Source organism: Chaetodon trifascialis, chromosome 14 (assembly GCF_039877785.1).
Source record: "Chaetodon trifascialis isolate fChaTrf1 chromosome 14, fChaTrf1.hap1, whole genome shotgun sequence".
NCBI classification, from domain to species: domain Eukaryota; kingdom Metazoa; phylum Chordata; class Actinopteri; order Chaetodontiformes; family Chaetodontidae; genus Chaetodon; species Chaetodon trifascialis.
This window is the reverse complement of record NC_092069.1, coordinates 13,474,634-13,499,448: the sequence shown is the minus strand read 5'-3', so window position 1 is coordinate 13,499,448 and position 24,815 is coordinate 13,474,634. Positions and strand designations below refer to the sequence as shown.

General features: G+C 43.5%; 2 protein-coding genes across 7 annotated transcripts; both read left to right on the top strand.

Annotated features, from left to right (window-relative positions):
• The first annotated feature begins 225 nt into the window (after positions 1-225).
• On the top strand, positions 226-4,932 carry LOC139342431 (jun dimerization protein 2-like). 2 transcript variants are annotated; one of them, XR_011603043.1, is made up of 5 exons: positions 226-407; positions 2,436-2,653; positions 3,415-3,519; positions 3,627-4,133; positions 4,393-4,630. XR_011603043.1 is itself a non-coding variant. In XM_070979522.1 (4 exons), the coding sequence occupies exons 1-4, from the start codon at positions 320-322 to the stop codon at positions 3,810-3,812; spliced, it is 597 nt and encodes a 198-aa protein (XP_070835623.1). In that variant the 5' UTR covers positions 226-319; the 3' UTR covers positions 3,813-4,932. The 2 variants fall into 2 exon arrangements, 1 of the variants encoding a protein (XP_070835623.1); XM_070979522.1 differs by having other exon boundaries at positions 3,627-4,932.
• Positions 4,933-5,667: 735 nt separating this feature from the next.
• On the top strand, positions 5,668-24,256 carry flvcr2a (FLVCR choline and putative heme transporter 2a). Of its 5 annotated transcripts, none has more exons than XM_070979747.1 (11): positions 5,668-5,745; positions 6,076-6,677; positions 15,131-15,272; positions 16,642-16,782; positions 17,938-18,005; positions 18,311-18,414; positions 20,160-20,270; positions 20,896-21,001; positions 21,085-21,196; positions 21,746-21,810; positions 22,886-23,112. In XM_070979747.1, exons 2-11 carry the CDS (start codon positions 6,102-6,104, stop codon positions 22,958-22,960), a joined length of 1,500 nt encoding a protein of 499 aa, XP_070835848.1. In that variant the 5' UTR covers positions 5,668-5,745; positions 6,076-6,101; the 3' UTR covers positions 22,961-23,112. The 5 variants fall into 5 exon arrangements, with proteins under 5 accessions (XP_070835848.1, XP_070835847.1, XP_070835846.1 ...); XM_070979745.1 differs by lacking the exons at positions 5,668-5,745; positions 6,076-6,677; positions 22,886-23,112 and adding exons at positions 8,871-8,980; positions 11,765-12,449; positions 24,127-24,256; XM_070979743.1 differs by lacking the exons at positions 5,668-5,745; positions 6,076-6,677 and adding exons at positions 8,871-8,980; positions 11,765-12,449.
• Positions 24,257-24,815: the final 559 nt, after the last annotated feature.

Below are 24,815 nucleotides of genomic sequence, written 5' to 3'. Positions count from 1 at the left end.
TCATTTTTTCATGCAATCACTACATTCCTTTTTCCCCTCTTCTCAAACCTAATTAACATGATTGAGCTTTTGTGTTATATTTAGCATTTTTGGTGCTTTCACAGGAGATGAGAGCTGTATTTGGAGCGCAGGCCTCCATCTGAGCCGCTTTCGTTGCAGTGTGCAGCCCCAGTGTTTCTTTATGGGAGGAGCGGTGCGACTTCCCCACTTCTGCCCCCACTATGTACTTTTTTACATCCCTGCTTACGTTTGGCTGGCATAGCCTAAGTTCCGCATTCCCAAATCCTCCCAGATTGGGATCACGTTTAAAATCGGGCTGATGCAACGATTTCCACTTTTTAAAATCTACTCTCGACCCTCGGCTGACCAGAAGAAAGGACATTTGTTGCACCTGGGATCAAAGTCAGGTCGGTATACAAAACTTCATAAATCGAGGAGCGGATTATTTTTACATACTAAAGAGCTTATTGGCGCGCCACGCATAGGTCATAACGAGCATAGTTTGAGAGCAGGCGGCCAGCAGCTCTGGGAGGTTTTCGGTTATTCGGCGCTATTCACGGCATTATCCGAGGGCTTTTTTAAAATTATTTGCGGTGTTCAAAGTAGACCTGACATCTTATGGAGCATGCTGCAGAAAGCTCGTTTTCTTTTGTTTGCATGCTCCTCTTACATGGAAGCACGGCGTGCACAATTCAGAACAAAATGTTCTTATTTAGTGTCATCTCGGCTTCACGTTGATGCCGCGCGTTCATCCTTAACGTGATCTGTCTGAGGCGAGATCCGATGAGGACGAAAAGCTGTAACATTTTATCACTGCAGCTCTGATGGGAAGACAAAGTTACGTAAGATAAATGCCGCACTGAAGAAAAAACTTCCGCTTTCAAGTTGACCAATGGCTCCAGTGTGCATGCTGCAACACAGTGTAGTCGATTTAAGGTCACTGCACACACACATTTCCAAACTACTGTGAAATTCATATTCGTAAACTAACCCGAGGCTCAGCCCATTTGCTAAGCTAATAATAATAATAATACAGACTAATCCCAGGAGGTTAATTGGCGTCTTGGACCCTCAGGGGTCTGATAAAGTTACCATTCTAAGAGGTTGTTTAGTAGTTGTTTTAATCACACCTTCACTGTGGACCATAATGTATTTAAATAGCAGCCATTGGTCCATATTATAAGCTTGGAAGGCCTTTTTATGGAAATGATTAAGAATCACTCTAATGCTGTAATTACACCTCACCCTCCTTTGTTTTTCACCGTTTAAAGAAGAACCTTGCTTGTGGTCACCATGTGCCACATCATGGTCTGCAGAGTTCCACTTTGTCTTTTTGACCTGCAGTTTGGGGAAGTGCAAAAACTGAAAGTTAACGTGCAGCTGACATGCTTTTCCCATGTCTCCTGCGTGTCCGTGTTCTCTGCATGACTGTTTTGTAGAGGCAGGACTGGCACACGTGAACTCTTGCCTTAATGTTCTTCAGCCTTCAGAGGTGATAATGTCGCTGTCTTCTGAGGAAGCATTACCTGTTTATTCCTGCAGTGTGGCCTAAAGGTCTCTGAGTAATTGACCTTAGATAGTAGTTTTTGGCTGCATCATGTGACTTGGAAATCCGCTGAGCTGATTTCCTGTGTCTTTGGCTGGCTTCGCTCACACACCTCTCTCATTGTCTTTGGATATATATAAATGTTGGTGTTCAGCATTTTCAAATTAGGGCGTTTGACGGGGGCAGACAGTACAAAACACAGTGAAAATCTGTTCAGCACAAAGCATTGTAAGTAAACAATGTCATCTTTGATTTTTCACTTGGCTAAACAAAGCAAAACAAGTTAAATTTGGGGTCAAACTTCACCACAGTATGCTCAGTTCTGGCAGCCACATTCTACTACCCTGAAATTAAGTCCCTTAAGGAGGAAACCATGGTTAACGGGTATTTCTTGGCAATGCTGGCCGTAGCTTTCCTTGAACTAAAGGGGGAATTTGTCTGAGTCTGCTTTGTACACTCTTGTTCATCTCTTTTTGGCCTCTGGGGATTAAATGAGGTAAATTCTTGCCAAGATCTCTGTGAATGGTAGTATATTCATTCCAGAAAAAGAAGCAAAATAATAAAATAGCCTAATGAGAGCAGCCTCAGCATCCGGCTGCTGTAACAGACCAGCAATTCATCACTGTTTGGCTTGTCTGACTGCTAGAAAGGAGCTGTGCACCTCAGGCAAATGCCTTCTTGAAGCTCTGTAACAGACTTGAGGTCAAATAAAGCACTTACATATTTATTTTCTTCTAATTTGTTAATGTAAAATTGCTTCTTTTCTACCATTAACTATGCCCTGGTGTGCGCTATAACAAGCAGCGCAGACAGAGTTTTATGTGTTTTTCACTGATCTTGTTTGGTTGCGTTCTGAGTGTGTCTCCCATTTTCTCCCTCTGCCTCCTAGCTGTGGTCACGACCGAGTCTGACACGATGCCAGGACAAATCCCAGATCCCTCTGTGACAGCAGGCTCCCTGCCCAGCCTGGGCCCACTGGCTGGGATCTCAGCCACCACGCTGACTGACAAGCTCAAATTTGGTGACTTCCAGGAGTTCAGTACAATGCTGTCACCTCTGCACTTCCTGGACAGTCTGGGCAAAAGGCCCCTGGTGATCAAAACAGAGGTACAGGAAACAGTGAGTAGCTGATAACCAATGATTAGATCACGTAAATGATAACAGCTCATTTTGAGTTTTTACTTTGTTTACGTGCTTCATCTTAACATTGAACATTGTGCTGTTTTATGGGATTTTGCCAAAAACAGCATTTCAAATTCATCATACTGATTCTGGCTTAACTATGTGTAAAATGTGCGGCATGTATCTTAAACAGGTTTGCTTGAACTGGAAGCGCCTTTACAATAAAAGCATTGTGTCATGTCTTAATCAATAGGTCCACCTAGTGGGCATCACATGTAATAATACTACTGTTTGGAAAGATACTGCTGGAGTCTGTCCATCATGAATGTCAAGAGCATGAACATGAATGGGCCGTTAGGAGTTCTACGACCACATGGACCTTCAGCTCTATGGAGCTATTGGTGCAGGCAGCGGGGAGCTGTTACCTACTGATAACAGTCTTTCAGACAATATTTATACATCATGTGGATAGTTTCAGTACTAACTTTAATCTCAGCTTTGATTTTGAGGACATCTATTCATGTGTTCCGTATGTTTGACCAGTTAAACATACATAAAGTAAGCCGTGAGATGCAGCTGGACAACAGTTGCAAGTAGCAGGACAAAGAGAAACCTACGTTGTCTCTTAGTTTTTCTGCTCTCCTGCAGACTGTGACTGAGTCAGATCAACATGCCTGCAAAGTTAGCAGAAAGATATAAAAACGTGAGGAAAAACCTCCAACATTTTCACCTGCACTGTTGTTTAGAGGGATGAAGAGGAAGAGAGGAGGAAACGGCGGCGAGAGAAAAACAAAGTGGCTGCAGCTCGATGTCGAAACAAAAAGAAAGAGAGGACAGATTATCTACAGAAGGTGAGACATAATCACGCTTCAGACTCTCACATATTTATCTGTTGTAACGGCCAAAACATTCCTACATAATCTCAGCCCCCCTTCCTCTTCCCTCCATCCTCTCTCAGGAATCAGAGAGACTAGAGATGTTAAACTCTGACCTCAAAGCCCAGATTGAGGAGCTGAAGATGGAGCGACAGCAGCTGATCCTCATGCTTAACCGCCATCGCCCCACGTGTATTGTCAGGACGGACAGTGTCAAAACCCCGGACAGCGAGGTGAACCCGCTGCTGCAGCAGCTGGAGGCCGAGTGAAGGTGCAACATCTGTCTACAGTTTACATTTGAGAAGAAGCAGCCAACAAGCAGCACTCAGCTTTGGGCCTCGGTCACAGAGGAGAACCAGCCGCCAAGTCCTCTGACCTTAAGTCACAGAGCGTTACACCACAAAATGTGGATCCAATAACATTGGACTCTGTTTCGGCAGTTAAATCAAACATCTTTCTCTCTCGTTTTGCCATTTGTTGGTCAATTTGGTTGTCAGTTCCAGCCACTATCAGTATGAAGTTAAACCAAGTTAATGCTACATTGTCTTACATGCAGTTTGGTGTTTTTATAGGGTGAATATCTGCTCTTAGTTTTAGCGATTAGCCAACATATTTCCAGCAGCTAAAACAGAGTATGGTTGCAGAAAAAAATGTCATTATCAAAAAAAATTGGTGCCAGTTTAATAATTTCAATAATTCATTTGGTGATTTACAAATCAATGATTTGTATTTAAAAAGCCAAAGCTGAAACTGAGCTACTTTTTATCAAACAGCTGGATAGATGTCTGTGTGCCACACAGTTACCTAAACCTGCCATTTCACCAACATTTCAGCCCGTTTCCATGTGAGACAGGGGTTACCTATGTGATCAGACTGACATCTTGTTTAAAGAAGGGGTTGCATTACTTCTCAGCCCGTATGCACAGCATTACTTGGATTGTCTTGCCTTTGTTAAAATGCATTCTGGGAATTTAAACTGAACCACAGCTAGAGGAGTCTTAATAGATACATTGAGGAAAATATCAGAAATAACTACTGGAATGCATTAACATACTGATGATGATATGTGGTGAAGTATTTACACCCACGCACAGTCAGAGGCCTTTTTGCTACATAATAACTTCATGATTTTCTGGTGATTTTTGTTCTTTTATACATTTCATGGCAGAAAGATTGATCTTTTTTTTCTTTTATCCTATTTTTTGGCGCAGGCGTCATGTATGCACATATATATATATGGACTGTTTACATCATACTTTATTTTCTGTTTCCATATTGTTACTACCAATTATGTTTTTTATACTTTTGTATATGATGTTATATAAGCATATAAGCTATCACAAAATCCCCATTTTGTATTTCCATAAAAAATAAATGTTTAGTTTCTTTTTTTCTGCAATTTCTTTGAGCCCCACACAACTGAAAACAGGTCAGTCATGTGTTTTCTGGTAAACGGCGCCATCTGGCGACCAGTAGCAGTACAACCTGATTAACGCTGTATACATTATTTTATTGGTTTGACTTTTAAACAATTTAAAATTTCTCACTGTTGTACATTACAGCATATTCTCCGGCACCCCACTCCCCCCACAAGGTTTGGCTAAATGTTGTGTGTTCTGGGATGACATGGGAGCAGAGGGAAAGCTTTGTTTCAGCAGAGTCTAACAAATGATTTTATTAGTGCAAAAGATGATCAAATTAGACTGTAAATGTCTTAAAGGTAAAATCATGCTTTTCATGTTAACCTCTTTCCTCTCACTTGACGTGTAATTCTGCACTAAGTCTTCAAACTAATCACATGCCTTTCCTGTTGTAGTTTTAATCAAAAGGGGACCAACAGTGTAGTGCAAGCACATTTTTCCTGACATTTAATCCACATTTAATCTTGTAAGAAAAAAAAAAAAAAAACCCAAGCATTTAAGAAGCGCAACAAGGCCCTCATTATTCAATCCAGGAGGAATTTAACTCGCAGATTAACACATGCACTACTATGGCAAGAGAAATTAAAGGAAAATGGAGAAGTCAAGGCAACCTTGTAATAAATTCTTAGAATATTATTGAGTAGAATCCGGTTGTGACATACTGACAATCTGCAATGTTGCAGTAGGAGATGAAGCTGAAACAGGCAACAGTGAGGACAAACTGGGGGACCACAGACAGCAGGAGTCTCTATGAGAGTCTCTGCTCTGTTTTGACTGACTGGTAGGTGTGTCCTACTTTACTGTCACTGTCGTCTCTTATCTCAGCAGCTGGGTGGAGTAAAAGTCGGGTCAGCTTGTACCCAGTGTCCGTAATAAAGGGGATTTCTCAGTCAGCTCATTTATTAAGTGAACTTCTGGGGAGCAGCTCAGTCATTTGGACTGAAGCCGGCATTTGATAAGGCTGAAGTTATCTCAGTCCTGAAGAGCAGAGACAGCAATATTTCTGACAACTGAATGATTTTTAGACCACACATGCACCAAAAGTGATCATTATTTTCTGTTTTTTGAGACATTTTACGGAGGTGACCTCTGCTGCCGTCTCTCTCCCAAGTGCGCTCTTTTCAGCTGAAGCAGATCATGGGAGATGATACGCGGGCCTCGCAGGGCAGGCGCGCGCAGGATGCGAAAGATGGTTTGGGGACGGAGGCTCCACGCGCCGCGGAGACAATTGAATGCAGCACCATCCCAAACGGTGACAGCGGCTCCGCGGCCACGACGCGTTTGTACAAGCGGCGCTGGGCCATCGTGTTCCTGTTCAGCTCCTACTCCCTGAGCAACGCGTACCAATGGATCCAGTACGGGATCATCAGCAACATCATCATGAAGTTCTACAACGTGGAGGCGTTCGCTGTAGACTGGCTGTCCATGATCTACATGCTCACCTACATCCCCTTCGTCTTCCCGGTCACCTGGATCCTGGATAAGAAGGGGCTGCGGGTCACAGCTCTGCTGGCCAACGCGCTCAACTGCGCCGGGACGTGGACCAAGGTGGCCAGTGCCCAACCCGACCTGTTCTGGGTGACCGTAATTGGGCAGGGTTTAAGTTCCCTTGCGCAGGTCTTCCTCCTGGGGATGCCCTCCCGCCTGGCGTCGGTGTGGTTCGGCGCGGATGAGGTTTCCACCGCCTGCTCCATTGGAGTTTTTGGGAATCAGGTGAGCTGATCTCTTATGACCTCAATGAAAGAGTCACCATAACAAACCTCTGTATTCCGTATGATTTTATATATCATTTAATTGACACATAAGTAGACTAAAACCCATGGCTGGATTAACGTTTTAGGGGGCCCAGGGCAAATATTTTCTGTTGGGCCCCAGCTGACCCACCCTCATCCCTCCATCCCTGTCCACAGAACACAGAAACCAACAGGTACTACTGATCTTGAACAGTACAAGCCCCAAATTAAGAACGTGATTAAATGCAATAATGTGAGCACGATATCAACTAATATACAAATGAGTTAAAGCTTTTGACAACATTAGATAATATTGCCCATCACTGCTGCAGTTTCTCAAACAAATTTGCAAACAAGCTAATTAAAAAAATAAACAAACAAATAATGTCATGAACCTGTGGTGTTTGGGGATCAGTCAGTTATTTGTGCTTCTCTCCTGAATGAAAAACTATTCATGAAGTCCTTTAGTTTACATGGTTACCAAAGAGATTCCTGGAAAAGATCCCTGGAGGTCCGTGGACTTTACTTAGTCCACCAAAACCAACCAAGCCGTGACAGAAAACGATCCTGGACTAAATTGTGAGTGATGGACTACCGATGCAGTCCTTATTCACCTCTGATATTCAGCTCTAGCCGTCATATTTCTTTTAACATTTGCATGTCTTTGCTTGTGTCACCCTTCATCCTGTTAGAATACATGTTTGGTAAAGAGAGACTAAGCACACAGGATGGTGGAACCACTGCACATCCAATATCAAACAACGCTGACTCCAACACATCCTGCTAAAAATCCTCTGAAGTTGCAGCAAATACAGTGTGAACAGATGTCTCGACTTTTTGTCTGAGTAGCCAGAGAGCCTGTGTGTGTGTGCGTATGTGTGTGCTGACGTGTTCAAGCTTATCTGCATACCTTGAAAAACCTTATCAGGGTTCATGGACTATTATTATTTGTTGGACTTTATTGAATGGATTTCTTGAGGCATTCTTCACGCTCAGCCTGTAAGCAAACACTTCAGTGCTGGAAGAAGCACTCAGATTCTTAAAAGTAACAGCAACATGCACTGTAAAATGGCCTGAGTGATGAATATGTTTATACTCATACACCGGTCTTTATAGGACGCTATTGTTGTAGCTGGTTGAGGTGGAGCTACTCTTAACTTCTTTCTATCAATATAAGTTGTTTACTCTAGTGGTTCCTAACCTAGGGGTCGGGACCCTGCAAAGGGTCATAAGAAAAATCTAGCCGCTTCCTCATGTGAGCATCAGAATGTGTCTGGAGAATCAGGTCCGCACATAACAGGAGGTTGTCTGTGTCAGATGTGCTCTCACCTGCTAGAAATACTCTGCTTGGTTTAGGTGAGCGATAGCTTCTGGGTAGAGCGTGTGGGAGGAGGAGGAGCACTGATCTGTGATGATGACTGAAAGAGTGGAAAGCAATATATAGAGAAGCAAGCAGGAAAGAGTACGAAGCAGCTACACTCCATGCAATATCATCAAGACGCCCACTCCTGAACTCCCTCCATTCACACATGGCCTCCATCAGATGTTACACAGGCTTTTTCCCAGGCAGCTGGGGGGTAACGTCTGGTTCAGATCCAGACATTTACACTCACACATACAGTTCGTCTGAGTCATGTTGGGAAAAACTCAGGGTAGCAGTGCATGTGTGAACACGGCTTCTTTGTATTCATTTGTCATTTTTCTCTAATCCTTTCTTATATTTGTGAAGTATTGGATCATTTTTCCTCTTTGGGCCTCAAAGCTTCATTTAAATGAAACCATCTGAGAAGTTCAGCTGGGAAAGCTCTCTTTGCTGTTACTGCAAACAACTCAGAGACGTTTGATGCTTAATAATGGGCCCAACTAGCCACTGCTTTTCAGTGAGGAGTCGCAAACCAAAAAGGTTGACCACCACTGCTTTCATTTCAACAAAATGTTGCATTTCATAAGCTCATACGGGTGTTATTGTGTGTTTATGTGTGTGTGTAAATGTGAATAGGAAACCTTAATTGACACTAAGTGCTTGCACACCTCCAGACACTTTAACTCTGACTCACATGTTGCAGTACAGGCTAATTACACACTAATTAAATTGATTTTTCATAAACCAACCTCAGATGCTTTGATGCAGCATTGCCTCCAGTCGCTCTGGAGCGTTATTTGCTTTGGGGGAGGCAAAGGCACCGAACGGGAGGTGACGTGCATGCGCAGCTTCGCCATCTTCAGCCGGAGCGGTGCGCGCGGGGCAGCAGGCCGGCATGCGTCTGTGCAGCCGGGCTCCAGGTACGGTCACTGTCCGCTCTTTCACTTCCTTTAGTTCACTTCTGCGCCAGTGTTTTCTCAGATTAATATCCTGCGGGGATTTGTGTGTTTGTTGTGTTCTCGTCACTTTCAGGAAGTCTAATATATGCCTATAATGAGGCAGTTTATTGAGCACATTACGGATAGTGTTTTAATATGAAGTAGTAGGAGGCTGGATTGTTTTACGGTGACGTTATCTGTTGTGATTAAGCGTTTTATTACGCAGCTTTTTTTTTTTGTTGAATGGACAGAAGGCGAACGCGCAATCTCGGCCAAACAGCTCCAGTTCCTTCCAGGAGGTGTCTCAACGCTGATAGATCATCATGCTTTGATTTCATATTGATTTCTAGTCCTTTAAGGACGCACGAGAAGTTCGCCGGAGTGCGCCTGGAGCTGCAGATTCAGTATCACGATAGATGCTTCGCAATCTTCTTCGTTTCTTCACTTCACTCCTCCTTCCATTCATGGCTTTGCTCCACGCGGGCAGAGGTGGTGTAGGTGGAGGCTGGAGACAGCAGGGGCACTACAGCACCGCCATCGGAAATTTCCAGGCTGCTCAAGACACAGGCACGACTGTAGAGACCATTTCTGTGAAAGACATTCAGTCCTTCATCATGAGAGAAGAAGAAGAGCTCTGGGACGTTTATATCAAACACTTTTTCACCACTTTAGTTTTCAAACTTCATGTTTTAGAGCCTAATATAACACTTTCTAATCTACACCCAGGTGATAGCTAGATGCTCATTAGCAGAATTGTTTTCTGTTGATTGACTAATCAATGAATCAACTTGCTGTTACAGCTAATTCTCATGAAAATGTTGTCATTACCACTCAGTTGGACCATGATAGATTCATTCTCTGTAAAAAGTGGCACAACACTGAATAACCCGACATGAAATGAATCATTGATTGGTGAGAGATACATCTCCGAGCAAAAGCCCCGGTTTCCGCTATGATTGATGACTGTAAACTCAGCATTTAGCAGCAGAACGACCTCACCATCCTGTCAACCTCCAGCACCTTGACGGGCTGTGTGTCAGTCGATACCTCATCGTGTCATGTCCCGTCAATCACTCAGTTCTTCATCATCTTCTCTTTCACGGCACGGCTGCTCACACTGCTCTAGGCCTGCGCGCAGTTTGTCATTCAAGCGTTACAAGTCAGATAGCAGAGTGTCTGCATTCATATGAGCATATATGAGTCTGAACTCCTCTAAATGGCCAAATCATTGTATTGCTCAGCACCTCTCTGCTTTAGCTGACCTCACCTGGTCATGTCATAACACTGATGTGTCCTCTTGTGTTGTTGAAAACAGTATGACATGCACAAGGTATTAAACACATTTTATAATAAGTCAACTAATTAATGTGTGTGCACTCATGCTGTCTCACTTGGCAACAGGCAAAGCAGAGCAGCTTTGAAGCTTGAGCTAGCACTTGGCTGTGCACCTAATTCTTCATCATCTAGTGCTTAAGCACGTGTTTACATGTTCATTTGTACAGTCACTTGCTTTTGTCCCCTGAAATTTGAGCAAAGTGTAAAAGAAGGGCTACAATTCCTACTCTGATCATCAAAAACCTTCAGATTAAAGCTGGATATCAGCACCTTTCATTTAAAGCCCAGTGTTATTGAATACACAAGCAGTGCGCGTTGATTAAAAAGCCAACATAACAAAAACTGTGCCCATTTTTTTTTTCTTAACCAGCTTCACGTTTGCCAGTAGACTAGCACCTAAGACAGATGATGTAATATAAAGTGATTGGGCATTAGTAAATCCAATTTATGAACCACAAACACGTTAATAACCAGTGTTCTAACAGTGGGATACCATCGTCCTGTGTTTGAGCACAGAGGTGTACTTCCTCCCTACGGCCACAGCATGAGGACACAAGTGTTGAACTTATTTTATAGTGTAGAAGAGGTTTTCCCAGAGGTTTAATATACTGAATCTTTCAAGATTTATTCTCATATATTGTTGAGACAGCATGATATGTTCACTTTGCTGCAAATTTAGGTCCATATTTCCTCTTATTTTCCCAAAGCTAGTATTACAGCTACATGATCACGCTTTTCATTGTATGTTTGTCAAGCACAAACATTGGAGGCAGTAGATTCATGCTTCAAATAGCAAAGGGGCTAAACTTTTGCATGTCCCTTGGATTTGCATGTCCATGGGAGGAGACTATGATTGCAAGTGTAGAGGATGGTGCGCAGGAGCTGTTTGTTATGCATCCATCCGTTCCAGTTTAATAGATTATCTGTATTCTGATGAACTTGCAGTTTTGGTTCAGCCTCGGCGGACTTTAGCTCCACTGTGTACATCTATGCATGTGTGTGTCATGTGCCTAACTTTAGCAATAAAATCAAGTTGCTCTCTCCAGCCATCCCACCTTAAGTTCACACTCATTCCCTGCTGTCAAGCGCGGGTGGATGCTCTTGCCTGAGCTGGAAGGAGGAGTTCGAAACGAAAACTCACGAAAGAAAGCCGTCACCTGACTGAAGAGGTGTTAAACACCAGTCAGTCAGGTATGCAGCTGTGATCAGAGCTTCCCAACACAGCTCATTATATTTAGACTGCACCCCAGAGCCACCTCTGCGAAATCAGAAGCACTAATAAGCAGTAATCTCCACTTTACGCACTGCGGGCGAGCTCGTTTATGATCAGCATGTAGGAAATACCTGCTGGGTGGGAGGGGTGAGTCAGGTAAACTGCCGCGGTGTAAAGAGGGCGCACACACAAGGAGAAATGTTTGCTCTTCCCTCCAGCTGTTAAGTGCCACAGAAGCCTGAAGTGAAAGGGAAGCATTTCAGTGGGAGCAACATGAGTTCTCAGGATGAATTCTCTCAAGAGTGGACGGATGGCCTTGGCGAGGCGATGGCCGACGATGGTCGGTCCCCGACAAGAAAAAGAACCAGTCTGGGAGAATACAACCACCAGCTGCCTCTGGAAGATAGCAGCGACACACTGGAGACTTCAGCACTGGACGCCGCGCCCTTCTTCCCACTGATGGAGACCAAGCTGTACAAGCGGCGGTGGGTGATGCTGTTCATCTTCAGCGCCTACTCCATGAGCAACGCCTTCATGTGGCTGCAGTACGGCATCATCAGCAACATCTTCATGCGCTTCTACAGCATCAACAGCCTGGCCATCGACTGGCTCTCCATGATCTATTTCCTCACCTACATCCCCCTCATCCTTCCTGTCACGTGGCTGCTCGAAAACCGGGGCATAAGGGACGTGGTGGTGGTGGGCTCAGCCTTCAACTGCATCGGGGCCTGGGTCAAGACGAGCACGGCCGACCCCGACATGTTTGCCATGACCTTCTTGGGCCAGTTTGTGTGTTCCGTGGCCACCGTTTATATCCTGGGCATCCCATCCAGGCTTGCGTCCCTGTGGTTTGGGCAGCAGGAGGTGTCCACCGCTTGTTCCATTGGCGTTCTGGGAAACCAGGTGTGTCTCTGTTTACCTGTTGGCCTCAAAATGTCTTTAGCAGAGTGCGTATGGTGCTATAAACTTCTCAAACTGGTGCTTAGAGACCTGCACGTGTGTGTGTTTGGCTTGAAACAGCTCTGTCATCTTTAACACTCTTTGCAGTATATCTGATGAATTCTGTTTCCAACCTTCTGCTTGAGTCAGCAGGTTGAACGAAGCGATGCACACACACTCTCTGCCGGTGGAGAAAACTTCTGGCTTCAGCTTGCAAAAGCATCTTAGCTAAGCGATGCATGTTAACCTGCAGAACCAGGCACTTAATGCATGCTTACATAGTTTCACTTCTGTTAAATTGAGCTCAGGATTTCTCCCATGCCTGTGATGGCATGTGGTGGTTGAGAAAGTTGAGGGATAAAGAGGATTTTTTAAGTCAGCTGTGAAAGTATTAGCTCTGAGTTATTTTCCACATTTTCAACAGGGTTATTTCTTTGGGATAACTTTGTAACTTTCTCTAAATGTACTTACAGCCTTGTCTTTCCATTATCAAAATATTTATTCTTAGGAAATGTTATGCTAATAAACTCAATTTGAGCACAAACCAGACAGAAAATTGCTAGAAAGAAGTGCCAAATCAAGCTCATAGATGATGAAACATGAACCACTTCCACCTGTGTGTGATTTTCCTCACACACTCACTCACAGTGTGCAGAAACAGCAGGTGTGACATGAAGATTGAACCAAACTGGGAGGTAGACGAAGCAGATATCTCACGGAAAAAAAGGGCAGATGCTGGTTAACACGTTCAAGGTGGTTGATTTCCATTATGTTTTGTGTGTGTGTGTGTGTGTGTGTGTGTGTGTGTGTGTGTGTGTGTGTGTGTGTGTGTGTGTGTGTGTGTGTGTGTGTGTGCGTGGTTTGTTCTTCCCAGTCAGGGGAAATAGCGGGGGGATGGCGGGTGACTTCCACCGCTTGAACCGTCTGCTTCCGAACAAGCTCCCAGGCTTGGGGTAAATTGAATGTTCGATGAGATTGCTGTGCTCATGGCAAGCTAGCGGGAGCTGCTGGGGAGGCCGTATGTGGTCGTTTAGCCTGCTCTCGCACTGGAAATGCTTGAAAACGTGTTAAACTCGCCTGGTCATCTGAAGCTTGAGGTCATGGAAAAAGCTCTGCATGTCACAGTTCACGTCTCCGTAGAAGAAGAACAATTTCACATAGAGGTGATGAATTGAGAGGTTTTGCAGAAGAGTGGCACAGTTTTAAATGTTTCCAGTCATTTCCAAAGGGCATTATTCTTTCCTGCAAGCCAATAAAAACATCAACAATGGAGAGTGAACAGGCATAGCAGTTGTTATGCATAGGCTGATATGAATGCATTGTGATCGCGCTGCAATCTGTACATAAACATATACCATCAAACCCTCTGATGCTCCTCAACCTCTGAAGCAGTTTTTCCTTCCATTGAAGTTTGTCCTCTCTCACCTGCCATAGACCAAACACTGCATGCCGGTCATTGTCGCGCATGTTCTTGTTTTGTGCTTAAGTCCCGCTCCCCGCCGCTGAAGATGAAAGGACACATTGTTGTTGATGTTTACTTGCTCACCACGACTTTATTCCTTTGGCTCCGGCCCCTAAACCTGATACTTCCAAGTTTTTGGGTTGAAGTAGTTCACATATCCCCTTGGATGTGTAGAAATAGTTCACATGAAGTAAAAAGTAGGTAAGATTTCCATAAAGGCCTGCCATGCTTTGAAGATCAAACAGATCAACAGCTTGTGTGCAAAAAGTAACTTAATCCTTGATTTGCACCATCGAGAATTAGCTTGTTTTGCATTTTTGACAAATGATCAAGACTTTCTCTACTTATCCAAAAAATAGGGATACAGTGTCTCTTTGCTTCAGATATAAGTCATTAAACAGAGATCACTCTCCAGTCACGGTGCTGTAGGGATCCTTTATAGGCTGCTGTGAATATCCTATAAAGCCTTCTCAAGCAAAATGACCACAAGGTAAGTTAATAATTGTTCCAGTTGCTTATGTTACATACATGTATGCAACATCAATAGAGCAATGTTTGAGGTGTGTCTGTATGCTGCAGAGGGTAACAGGTGCAGATCTATAAATAAATGTAAATAAATCATGGTGGCCTCTAAAGGGAGCAGTGAACTCACGAGGTCTGAAACTGGAAACTGCTCCTACCCTAGAAATAACCCGTCACATAACCCTGCAGAAAGCGGTTAATTTACGTTTTTACATTTCAGTTTTTGTACAGAAAAAAAACCCCAACATGTGCTAGTTAGTGTTAGAGGTGCACATGGGCGCATTTTGTTGGATTTGGAAGGAGCCAGGCCCTGTTTTACAGTCTTTATGCTAAGCTAGGCTAACCATCCCCTGGCTCTACCTTCATATCTACACAGAAAAAGTGTGAGCGAATCCCTTTAACGCCTCCTCTTTGACATATTTTGAATGAGCGTTTGTTGCTGATGTGTTCACAACAGTGGGTACACGTCACTCACACAAATGTCAGACAGGCAAATGCCAGTCACACGTGAACTTCATCTCTTTCTCTCTTTCATAATAATTGCTCCCACCCTTTAATGATGTGCACTGGCTGTAGCTGCGTGCGTGTGCGTGCATGTGCATGTGTGGCCGTCAGCCAGAGGCGCAGCGTAATTTTTTAATTTGGTGCCTCTAACCTACAGATGGGTATTGCCATTGGGTTCCTGGTCCCGCCCATCCTCGTGCCTAACGTGGATGATATGAATGAGCTGGCGTACCACATCAGAATCATGTTCTACATCGGCGCGGGAGTGGCCACCCTCATCTTCATCCTCGTGGTCATCGGTAAGATGATTATTCACATCCACGGGCTTGTGGAGTGGGCAGGGGCTGTCGAGCCCACTGCAAGGCCCTTTCAAAGTCATGTAACTCCCACAGTCATGGCTGTGGATTTGATAAAGCAAAGAGTCATCGTGACAGTTTGTGCTCTGCAGTGGTGTGACAGCGCTGTTGCCTCACCTCTTTTGCCCCTCACAGTAATGCCAGCAGGATTTCATGTTTTTTACTTGCCATTGAAATATTTTTAGACGAGAACACAAATGATTGTCTCGAGGGATTTTTGCAGCACTGAGGTTGATTGTTTGACACACACTTTCATTCATGTTTATATGGTAGAGCTTCTTTTCTGCTTGCTGGGCTCCTCAGGCAGCACTGCTGAGTCCCCCTCAGATGTGCTCTCTACCGAAAACTCAGCAGCATTGCAGCTCGCTAGACGAGCAGCAGCGGTAATTGCTGTAATTGTGCACCTTTTGATGAGATGTGTTCGGACAGGATGTGAAATACAAGCAGGGAGTCATGGAAGTGTTTTATGAAATCATCTTTCCCCTCAGCTCTCTTACGTCGTCCTTTCACCTCCACAAAAGGACTGAAACTCACTGAGAGTCAGAGAAACACGGCGAAGCTTCACCACAGGTCTTATCTTTGTCTGGGAGATGATGACTGGCACAGAGACAAATTCTTGGTTGATGACATTTTGTCACTAAAATCATTTGTTCCTTGGCCAAGTTAGCCTGCTGCCACTTCAAAGTGAGTTTGTGTAGCAAGGGTGGGGCAACAAATTTGATCATGTCAGGTCAGATGTAAGAGCCGATCAAAGGACAGGCATTAGACTTTAGTATGTAGTATGTGGCATGAGTCTGTTCAGTGACAGTGCTATTCTGTGTATGTGTCCCTACAAAAATAACATACTTAAAGCTAACAAATTAAGCAAAGGAAAGAGAAGTAAAATATTGACACTGATTAGTGTTTGTTTAGCTAACTTGTCCTGTTGGCTTGTTGATGACAGGTATGTCACACAGATAATTAGCAGGCTGGACGACAGCACAGATACAGATAGTGCAAACGCTTTGGAGACTGAGTTATCTTATCTTCAGAGGAGCTCTGGCTTGTTGTGTTCAATGTCTCGCACACAGAGACACACAAACATACACACATCTATTATGGTTCCACTGGTCCTCCTCCTTCTGTCAGTATGACCTCCAGCGTCACACTGGGCTGTTACCCCCCATCACTGCCAGCACGGGCTGATCAGAGAACACACAATCCGCTATCACAACAAGCTTAATGACAGGACTGGTTTTCAGTCTCTAGTTATAAAGGTTTTATGTCCTAACACACAAGTAACCTCTTGAACCAATGTGTGATTGCTTTGCAGTGTTTCAGGAGAGACCAGAGATCCCTCCTACGCAGGCCCAGGCTCAAGCCAGGAGCATCCCCCCTGACCAGTACTCGTACACGGCTTCGATCAAGAGGCTGCTGGGCAACAAGCCCTTCATGCTCCTGGTAGTCAGCTATGGTGGGTCCCTTCTTATCGCTTCAGTCTGTTCCACAAACAGACTGGTTCAACAGGACACCTTTATGTAGTGAGACCTTCTCTTTATTTACAGATTAAACAACTTGGCTATTGATTCTCCACTGTTTATGTAGGGCAGTTAATGCCGCTGATTAATCTATTATTTATTCAGTCACCTAATAGTTTCGGCTACATGACAGTTTCATGAGCCCAAGATTGTGTCTTTAAATTGTCTGACCAGCAACCCCCAAAAAACAGAGATATTTGAGTCCCAGTGGTCCAATACAGAAAAGCAGGAATTACGTCACATTTGAGGAGACAGAACGAGCAAATGTTTGGCATTTTTCCTTAATTATGATGAATAGCGATGAATCAAACATCGCGGTTATTGTTCATTCATTTTCTGTCACTTTTCAAGCTGATAGTTTCAGTACTATTATTTACTATTACAAGTATTACAACAAGGTTTAGAGGACCGTTACAGGGAAATCTCTCATGTCACAGCTCTTTCACCTACATCAAAGTTCCTTATGTGACTTTAATTAGTTGTAATACCCTCCAAAAAAAGACATGCTTTAGCACGCCACATCAGAAGGTCACATGAGATGACGTTATAAAGATAGCAGAGTCTGAGTCAGGTCTGTGTCTTCACGTGCTTCGGTGACATAATGTTTTGATTAGCTCACTGTGACACGCAGGTCGTCCCACGCTCCACGTCTTTTTTGTATCACCTCTCCAGGCTGGGATGTTGTTGCAGTATTGAGGTGAAAAGTAACTAAGGTCTCTTGAGATATCACTCTTTTTGTGCTCAAAGGTCATTATTTAATGAAGACAATGTTAATGATTGACTGAGGAAAGAATACTAAAATGTGTTAGTCTGTCAATGTGTAGGGTACACATGCCTGAATAATGGGGTTTTTTAAGGACCTTTTGTGTCTCGGGAGATTTTATGCACCAACAGGTGCTGGTTGACAGGTGCTCCACTATAAACTGAAATGAACTTGACTTAAGTCATTTTAGTCAAGCACTGAAGGCAAGTACTGACTTGATGTGTGAGGTTGTCTGCAGTGTTTTTAGGGAGAAGCATGAGGTCCGATCTGGACCTTTTCCTTTCCCCGCAGGTCTCCTCAGAAATAATTTTCTGCTTGTTCTCTGCAGGGCTGAACGTTGGCTGTTTCTATGCTGTTTCCACACTCTTGAATCGGATGATCATCGAACACTATCCTGTAAGTCCCAGCCTGTCTGCTTTGGTTCCAAGCAGATTAGCCTTTATTTCACTGTCTGTTTCTTTCTTTCTTCCTTCCTTCCTTACCTCCTCTCCTCACAGCCCAGCATGTAGACAGTTGTATGGCCTTCTTTGACACTGACACCTAAAAAGCTGCCAAGGAAGTGACCCTGACACTGATTGCTGAGCTCTGAGACTCAGATTGTTATGGCCCAGCTTCCAGGACAAGATAACTGCAGGGTGCAAAATGTCACAGACGTCTTGTGTTGTCTGGAAGACCAGAAATTTTAATATTTTCCCTCTCAGGGTGAAGAAGTGAATGCTGGGAGGATTGGTCTGACTATTGTCACGGCTGGCATGGTGGGGTCCCTCTTATGTGGCATTTGGCTGGACAAGACCAAAACATACAAGTAAGATATTTCTGTAAAAGAGCAAAAACAGTGGCAGACTGAGCTAAAGCAGTGCTTGCAGCCAAAACTCTCTCTGTAGCAATCATGGCAATCCATCAAATAGTTATTGAAAAGCTTCAGTCTGGACCAAACTGTTAATACTATCCATAGGTGCACGCTGTAGCATGTCACAAATGTCATATTGCAGCTTTATGTGCTTGAAGTGGAGCTATGAAACTCAACATGACCTCTGAAAGGAAGTACCTCAGCATCTTCTGGGTCAACAGTCTCTCTTGGTTGCAGCAGTGTTAGCCGGGCTTTAAAACATGGGCTCTTTGCATGGATGTCTTTTAAATCACCCCTTCACAGTGAGACGTCGAAGCGAATCGAAGCTTTTGTTCGGAGAGGGCACGAGTGAGAATCCAGCAGAACTGAGTTTTATATCTGATGTCCCTCTGTGCTGATCTGATCTGACAGGCTATACTCAGCTGGTCCTCCCAGGTCGCAGCTCAGGCCTTGTGCCACTCCATTAGACGTGGAAAATACTAATAATTTAGTCTTGACAGTGAAAATATCCGATTAGAAACTGATTTTTGATGCTGTCATTTTTTGCTTTGACCAAGCATATCAATACTTTTCACAAGTATATCAATAGTTTTCTGAGTGTTTGATGTTTGGTGTGCTGCCTTCAGTGATCTGGCATGCAAACTATTATGACTGGAAAAAAATCTGCGCTCCTCAGATTCCGTGCATGCCGTCAGGATGCTTTGCTGTCAAAGCAGTCAGGCTCACATTTATGCCGCCGACCCTCTGACTATTGTCCCATGTGGGAGAGAGTCAGAGTATTAACAAAAATATTTTGCAGCAACATTTTACGCGTGGTTGTGCGAGAGACCGCTTCACCAGAATAAGCCTGTTTGTGCAGATGGTCTGGGTCGTTGCAAAGGGTCTTCAGTGATTCAGCAATATTGTTTTCGCTGAGGAATCCAGGGAGGAATTTTATTTCAAGGGAGACATCCATCTGGGAAAAGATCCCTGCTGCGACACAAAATGTTTTTGAACAGTATTAGTCCTTTAGATGATTATAGAAATACCTTTTATCTCTTGCAGTGGTTGAAAATGAGGACATTTGAGGCATTAGTCCAGTTTGGATGTGTCATAATATGCATCATGTGTCTTTAATGCATGGGCATGAAAAGATGCATGTTTAATGTGGAGGAGAAGAGCATATTAGACAGTCCCATTGCTCCCAGTTTAATCCTGCTGGATGTACAGATGAGTCTTAGCTTCATGTAATGAATTTCTTGTAGACTAAATGATCTTAATGAATTTTTCTTTCAAATGTAACTTGGATCTATACACAGTATAAAGACAGCGTGCATCATGACCTCACAATACTGAAGTTGGGCATTGCCTTTTCTTACATACATTATATTTACTCATAAAGATATTTTTAAGTTTATTATTATCAGAATTTATTGTAAAGCTGAACGATTATCAGGTACTTTTGCATGTATGTACAGGAAGCCATTTCTTTGTTCTGATCAGCTTTGGCGGGCTGTAGCAAACATGAGCCTTGTCACAAGGCTTCTTAAACATTAATGTAAAAGTCAAATCAGATTAAATTGGAGTCTTTAGAGCCACAGTAATCTTTAAGTATGAGCCCACAAACAAGGTGTTCTGTGTGTGAATGCGTGTGACGTTTGATCATATTGCCGGCAAGCTTTCTGAACCTTGTGATTAATGTTCCTCTGCCGTCTCCTCAGACAAACCACACTGGTCGTGTATCTCCTCTCTCTGATTGGGATGCTGGTCTATGCCTTCACCCTCAACCTGGGTCACCTGTGGGTGGTGTTCATCACAGCTGGAATTTTAGGGTAGGTAACCAGCACAGAGCAAAGGCCACAGAGGTCCTAAACATCACAGTCAAGGCTTCTGCCAGGAAGGGCTTTCCGGATAAAATGATGCATTCAAGTCAGGATTTTTTGAATTGAGAAGATGATGATGTTCAGGTGAGACGGGGACAGATGAAGTCATGGGACGGTTGGTGAAGAGAAGATGTCTGATAACACTGCCTTTGGAATCTCTTTGAATCTGTCAAATCTGATGTGCACAGGTCTCAGGTTTTGCTAATAATTCCTAAAAATGTTGTGCTGAAGCTGTACGTAGTTCATGTTCCTGTTTCTTTGCCATTCTCTCATTAGCGCTGCTTTGTCAAAGCACAATCAACGCTCCTCCATTTCCCCAGTGCTTGTGCCTTGTCCTTACAATTATTGCTATTTATGGTAAGCTGATTATGCCCATAGCTGGTTTCCATAGCAATTCCTTTGTATGGGTTTCATTCCTGAAACCCAGACAGGATGTATTATTCAGCAGTTTACACTTGCCCTACTTTTAAATCCGTGGAGCTGTTTTCTGTTCGTCGCCGCAACGGAAACGACTGCAGATCACACGTATTTGTTGCAGCCTTTCATTTTACCTTCGGTGTCTGTTTGTCTGCAGATTCTTCATGACAGGATATCTCCCTCTGGGCTTTGAGTTTGCAGTAGAGCTCACCTATCCAGAATCAGAGGGAACCTCATCTGGACTGCTTAACTGTTCAGCTCAGGTCAGTAAATGTCAGCACAGTTAGCTGAAAATACAGGCTAAACATACCAGATATAATTATTAAAAAAAAAAATCTCATTACAGATATTTGGAATTATTTTCACCATCTCCCAAGGAAAGATTATTGATAAATGGGGCACTTTAGCGGGGAACATCTTCCTGAGTATCTTTCTGCTGATAGGAACAGTCATGACAGGTAAGATGTTAACCTCTCCTCTGTTTCCTGAACACACATCTCCTGTAAAACGACACTGAACTTGGGTGCTGACATACATGCATGTGATATTAAAGGGAACTGAAACACATTGTGTGTTTTAGAGGCAGGGCACAACCGTTAACGTTGCCTACAGCCCTGAAGTTGCGCACACAGTATCTTTGGTAGGATAAGGTTGCCCCCTAGTGGCTGATTGACGACATTTATGAAAGCTCTTTTTTCTTCATTTTCCTATTAAACACCTATTTATTGATCCCAAAAGAGAGGGAACTTAACTCCTTTTAAAGATCCTGAAATTGTGATATGATGATGGAAGGAACGCTGTCCAGACACCTGCTTTAAATAGACATCTGTGTCACCCCTGTTTTTCTATTTTAAACCTAAAATACTTTTAACTGCTGCTTTTAAGTCAGGTGATAAATAACCACATTCTCCACATTTTGTCATTTTTCTTACCATCATGATACAGCATCCAGCTCTAATTTTAAACTAAACTTTTAAACCTTTCCCTCTCCTCTGTGTTCGTCACAGGATTCATCAAGTCCGACCTCCGGCGGCAGAAGGCCAACCTGCAGGCTGAGGTGCAGACAGTGAGTGTAAGTGCATCTGCATGGGTTTCATGAAGTCCGAGGCGGGATCTTCACATACGTGTGGTGAAGGAATGTGTTAGATGCCGCCCCGGCTCTGGGCTGAATGCGCTGTCCTCACACTGCTGCAGGCATGCACACCGGTGAATGCAGGGGTTCACTGCTGCACTGCTGGAAACCTTCTCTCTAAACTCACCAAAAACATCCTCTACTCTCAAACGCTGTTTGCAGAAAGCACAATTCTGCTTTGTCTGACAGCTCTCCAACTTGCCTGAACAGCATGTTTACCATCTTTTGCTCTAAAATTCTAATTTTATTTTAAGTTTAACAAAGAAGCGCTTTATTATGCTTTCATAATGGTGCAGGTGGCAGCTGTCAAACAGATCAGTAATCACTGTAATAATGTGGAAATAACACACCACAATCCACTGTTTATGATTAAAAATCAGGTTTAAGTGACTGAGTGAATCTAGGATGCACATCACCAAAAATACGGGCATCTTTTTGGTCAATTGTTCACACGTATGTATCATATCACCTGTGGTCTCCAGCTGCTCAGAATCACCTTTGAGTTTTTAACAGCGAATGCCATTTTGAACAAAATCTCACCTCATTGTGCGTCTTCTGCTGCTCACTCATTGTCTAGTTTAAGACAAGCTTGGGACCTTTTTTACTGTCTTTCCTCATCCTCTCTCTGCTCATAATATTCCAATTCTAACAATATAAATGCAGCTAAAATGGAAAGCTCCAGTAAACCTTCACAGCTGGAATTTAGCTGATTTGTCTTAAATAAACTTAAGACAAATCTGAATGAATAATACTAAACAAATACATTTTTATTAAAGTTACATAGTATTTAGCATGACTTACTGCAAGGTGACTTTGAGCTGCACACCATATTCTCCTCACTAAAGGCTGTGTAAGTGTGGTCACTGGGTTAGAGCGCAGGCTGCAGTGTTAGTTGGGTGTGCAGGGTTTCGCCGGGGGCAGCCTGGTGGTGTTGGTGTGGTACAGAGGAGACAGTAGAGGATGAGGTGGCCCCTGTGGGCCCCTCAGAGGTGTGACACCCAAGCTATCGTTCCAGCCTACAGACTCCATGTCGTCAGTGCAGGACTACGGGGCCACAGCGTGCAGCGGCCCCTGGCATCGGCAGTCTTGACAAAAACCCACAACCTTACTAAAACCAAAATGCACACCTACTAAGGTAGGGGCACACACACTCTGAAGCTTCAACACCAGCACGCCACGCACACACACACACACACACACACACACACACACACACACACACACACACACACACACACACACACACACACACACACACACACACACACAAGAGTAACATGCGACATTAAACAAACCTTATTTTCAATTAATCCTCTAGAACATTTAATTAAACAAATTGCTACAAACCACATTGTTTTTTCAGTCTGCATAAATAGAAGGTTCCATTTATTCTTAATAGAAGTGTGACTGGTAAGTTGGGACGCTGTGTGAAGCATGAAAAAAACAGAATGCAGTCATTTGCAAACAGTGGACAATCATGTGTTCACAAGCTGGTGAACCTCGCTCCATCCTCGCTTATGAACGACTGAGCCTTCCAGGACGCCCCTTTCATACCCAATCATAATACTATGACCTGTTACCAACGAACTTGTTTACCTGTGGAATGTTCCTAACAGGTGTTTTTGGAGTTGCTCCTGTCCCAACTTGTTTGAAATGTGTTCAAATTCAGAATAAGCAGATATATTAAAAAAATCAATGCAGCTGATGAGGTAAACATTAAATATATTGTCTTTGTACTGTTTTCCGTTGAGTATATGTCAAAACAGAAAATTATGGCTTCCTGTTTTATTTATGTTATACACAGTGTCCAATCTTTTTTGCAATCTGGGTTATACTTGAGGTTATTTATACAGACCTGATGTACATTTTATTCCACTTCACAATCAGCTCTTAAATGAAACAGGATCACCAGCTGGTGCTGTGGACCCTCCTGGGATTTCAATTTAATATTGAAGAAAAAACTGATTTCTACCAGTTGTTTATTGTTGTTGTCACTGTATTTGGAAGTGTTCTGCCTTAAAACTGACAGTCTGCTGAGCGCAGACATTTTTGATTATATTGATTTGATGCAAAAGGTGAAAAAGATTTTTAATGCTAACTTAATGCGCTGAATAATTTGAATGTTAATGTCCTATTGTCTTTCTGAAGGCTGTCCTGAGCTAAGAATTTGTGTCTTTTTTCATTCAGAAAACTCCCACCTGTACTCATTTGTTGGACGAAGTGATTGTAATTGTTGCCTGTCCTCGTCCTCCACAGAAAATGACAACTGATCTTGAAGGAAGCGTCTCTCCAGCTGAAATCCTGAAGGAGAGGAAGTTGTAAGGAGGACAGACTCGCTCTGTCAAAGACACTGTGTACAGATAAAAACAGAAGCACACACATGCATTAACATGCACACATGGCCGCAGAGAGAAAACGCTGGTGTGAAGAGTGATCGCACTGAGCGGCCCTCTGTGAGCCGTGACGGCTGGAGTGAGAACCAGCAGACCTGCTGTTTGACACACTGGACAACATGATGTACCGTACGGACACCAGATTCACACTAATGCCCCAAGTGCAACTTAGCTCGTCCCAAAGCAAGCACAAGTCAATCATGCACGAGGGGAAAGCACTTGGACCCTCAGCGGTTTTTACAAAAGCAGAATTTTATCCGTTGGAGGCATTTTACACGTCTCATCAGTGCAGTGCAGCTTAATGACGCCACTCTCTGACTGAAATGAACTTTTAACTGAAGCTTTTAGCGTCCCCCTCTGATTCGTGTTAATGTGGTGTTCTGTGCATCTATTCAGCAATATTTAAACTGTCAGTCGTTCCTAATATTTGGCCAATGTTGTGTGTAACTGAACTGTCTTTACATTGCTGAAGGTATTCATTTGGAGTGTCCTGTTTTCGGAAAGAGCACGTTGAACGCGTTTTCCTTCCTCAGCAGGGCTTTATCATCTCCG